This window comes from Cyprinodon variegatus, unplaced genomic scaffold (assembly GCF_000732505.1).
Source record: "Cyprinodon variegatus isolate N-32 unplaced genomic scaffold, C_variegatus-1.0 Scaffold454, whole genome shotgun sequence".
Lineage (NCBI taxonomy): Eukaryota > Metazoa > Chordata > Actinopteri > Cyprinodontiformes > Cyprinodontidae > Cyprinodon > Cyprinodon variegatus.
This window is the reverse complement of record NW_015150907.1, coordinates 202027-205648: the sequence shown is the minus strand read 5'-3', so window position 1 is coordinate 205648 and position 3622 is coordinate 202027. Positions and strand designations below refer to the sequence as shown.

Sequence of the window (3622 nt, the reverse complement as noted above, 5' to 3'; positions counted from 1 at the left end):
TTTTTTTTTTTTTTTTTTTTTTTTAAATTGTCCCTGGTGCATTTTTACTTGAGGTCCTAAACTGGAAGCAAATTGACTCTTTTGAAAGCGGCCTCACTATGATTGGTCATGTTGTATTTATTCCCATATTCATCTTACTGCTTGCAACTCACAGTGCTATAAGATGAGGCTAAACCAGATGTTAAATAAAAGGACCAAACCAGCATGGTGTTGTCCAATGATCTACATTGTGGCATTGATAGCGATACCTTTATTAGCTCCACTCCCAGAACAGCATCAGATATAAAAAATGTACCTTTTCTAGCATGTTCATTTGTTATGGCCTAGTATAAGTAGAGATTGGAGAGATATTTAATTTGTTAATAAATATTTTTAATGCAATCCTCCTAAAATGATTTAAACTCATCTGTTCTTGACTTGTCCTTCTCATTCTACAGGGCTACATGCGTCCTCTAAAACAACCGGACGGTAACTCCATCGTGGATCCTTTGCTGGTGGACGAGATGTTTTATCAGATCCCAGAGATCCTGGAACACCACGAACAGTTCTTGGAGCAGGTTGCAGGCTGCGTCAGCCAGTGGCACGACAGGCAGACTGTTGGACACCTCCTCATTCATTCAGTGAGTAGAAATAAGAGCACCTATCTGTCAATACCTCTTGTTACTCTTGTTTCTAAAGTTGGGGTTGGTACCCCACTTAGGGTAGCATCTATGATGGCTATTAAGATCATCTTAAGAAAAAAAATAAATAAATAAATACCAAGTACCAAAAATAGCTATGAGAATAAATCGATTCAATGCTGTAAAACATATTTAAAAACATAACACCACATATATGATGCTGGTTACTACCATTGCACCGCTTTTATAGACTCATAAAAAAATGCTTGAATGCTTAACCTCATACATTTTTATTTTAAGGGTCAGAATTTGGAAGCCTAGAGCTCAGTTGCTCCAAGCTGTGTTATTGAAAATGATAATTCATGCACCTAATAACCGCTGACCAAACCATCCAGTTTACAGACGCTGACTAATGATCAGTGTCTGTGTCCCCTTTTGTAGTTAAAATGGGAAATGGCCTGCACTTATATAGACAATTTTAAATTCAGCCAGACCAAAGCACTGTATACTACATTCAGTCATTCAACCATTCATGCACACACTGATGGTGACAAACTACATTGTAACCACAGCTGTCCTTGGGCTCAGTGATAGAAGCGAGGCTGCCGTACATTGGCACCACCAGTCTCTCTGTCTACCATTAGCAGACCATGGAGTTGTAGTATCTTGCCCTAGAACATGATGACACTAAAAGCTGAAGCCAGGGGTTGAACCGTCAACCCTTCGATTTCAGGGCAAACTTCTACATCTCTCTGACAACTACTTCCCTTTATGACAGTGGCCATGAAATCGAAGGGTTGATGGTTCAAGCCCCAGCCTCCCTCCACCACGCCAATGTTGTTGTTGTGTCCTTGAGTATGACACTTCACTTGCGTTGCCTAATGACTTAATATAGTGTAAAGTGCTTTTTCTAAGTCTCCTTACTTAGAAAAAGCACGTATAAGTACAGACCATTTGTCAGGAATGTGAAAAGGCTTTATTACAGGATGATCTGAAATTAATTTAATGAAAACTGACAAAGAACCATGTACAGGAGCAGTGAGGTGCTGCTATAAGAGGAATATATGTACAAAGGGTTCTATTAAAGCTCTTTGAAACACCTTTTGGAACAGCAAAAATTGTTTAACTTGGTTTTACTATTACTTGTTCATTTAAATCCAGGCAGTATGCAATTTTTGCTGTGAATATGTTGATTTTAGTGGCAAGGACAATTGTAGCAGATATAAATTGGACGTATTCCCGGTAGAACTAATAATTGTTTAACATGAAAAGAAGCTGGAATACAGAGAATCTCTCAACATGGGGCAAAGTTTCAGTGCTTATTTTCCAGTGGCCGCTCTGTGCCCCTGTCTGAAATTTCCCATGACCTAAGGGTGACTCTAGACCTAGATGTTAAACAAATCCTGCTCAACAGGATTGACGTCAGTCTAAATGTTAGGGTAGGTCTCTAAGAGGGACATTAAAGACAAACACTAAATAAAAGCAGCTTAGAAGTATTTCACTATTTGAAGGTATAATTCAAATATTGTTTATGTACTCTAAAAATGACGGTTAATGTAGAAGCAGTGCTTTTAGTAGGTGGTTAGAGCCGGTGTTCCTCCCCCGCAAGCAGGAGCTATTGTGTCACTCTTCTCTCAGCAAGCACCGCCCTCCCCCGACTATTTATACCACAGCAGCGGCAGTGTGCTTCAAGCCTCGTTGGCGCAGTAGGCAGCGCGTCAGTCTCATAATCTGAAGGTCGTGAGTTCGAGCCTCACACGGGGCATAGTTTTTCTTTTTCCCCTCCCTTATTTCCGGCATTTACTGCCGTTTTCTTGTTTGTGCTTCTGTTAAATACAGATTTATGTATGGTGTAGGGCTCATGAGTGGGAAAAAAAAAATATTTTCACAACATACTTTTCAACAATCAAAGGAAGTAACTCTTAAATAAAAGCAAAAAAGCAACATTAAAACGTTTACTTTTCCTAATCAAACATTAAGTCAGTTTAAAGGCAATTTTAAAAACGGATACATATTTGCACAGTAAATGCCCAAACAAGTTTTGATTCTGAAAGTCGGTGCTTAAAGAGATTTTTTTTTTTTTGACTGCATTAAGTGTGCAAACATCAGGGGGATTAAGAAGTTAAACACAAGGCATTGTGTTATCAACTCTCTGGCAGTGCAGTTTAATCTTCCTGTTAACGTTCAGACCAGTGGACACTCTTAATTAAAGCTAAGTAAAGATCAGAGGAAACTATATTTAGAGGGGGAAAAAAAATCAGCTGGAAAAGAACTTCACCTTTTTACCTCGTGTGCTTCTCCACAACTCAGGCTTTTGTTTTGCTCATGCTTGTTCGTTCTCGAAGTTTGAGAATGAACAAATTAGTGTGGAGGAGGGGCAGCGGGGACGATGGCTGGGAACAGGGAAAACAGAAAATCTGAGATAATTAGGAAAAGGTCAACTCGTATTTGATCGAGTGACAAAAATCTGTTTACTATGTAATCGGGTTAAATAACAGCCCCCTTTCCCCTCCCCCTCTGTTTGGATCTGGGCTACAATTTCTGCTTTCTCTCCATCTGGTCCTGTACCCTCTCAGGGAAAATCAGGTCAGGCTGAGTCATCTTGGTTCATGTCTGTGGTTGAAGGAAGTAGAGAAATATAAGATTAATAAACTGACTGAAAGGTTTCTTTTTTTCTCAGAAACATCCATAATTAGCCTAGTTACAAATTTGATGTCCATTTTTTTTTTCTCTAGTTTGTGTTCCTGTTACTGTGTTGGACGTTTTGGAAAAAGTGTATGGATCATGTGTACATAATCTTTAAAATATAGATTAAAAAAAAATGTTTTTATGCTTCTTTTACTGATTTCTATAATGATGATATGATGAGGCATATACATTTTCAGCCACAATGTTCCTCATGTTGGAGTCTAATTTGTTTTGCTGATTTGGAAAAAAGAAAATAAATCAGTCCTTTTTTCTTTTGCTGCATAATAAATGTATATTTTTTTTTAATATTTTAA

General features: G+C 38.3%; 1 protein-coding gene and 1 non-coding gene across 2 annotated transcripts in view; both read left to right on the top strand.

Moving 5' to 3' along the window:
* The window catches only part of arhgef17 (Rho guanine nucleotide exchange factor 17), an 85791-nt gene that overhangs the window by 68606 nt on the left and 13563 nt on the right, over window positions 1-3622 (top strand). Inside the window, exon 3 of the mRNA XM_015389318.1 lies at window positions 438-620. Within this exon, the coding sequence (XP_015244804.1) occupies window positions 438-620 (183 nt within the window). The remainder of the gene's footprint in view (window positions 1-437; window positions 621-3622) is intronic.
* On the top strand, window positions 2313-2385 carry trnam-cau. The gene has a single exon. It is a non-coding gene; the product is annotated as a tRNA-Met (tRNA).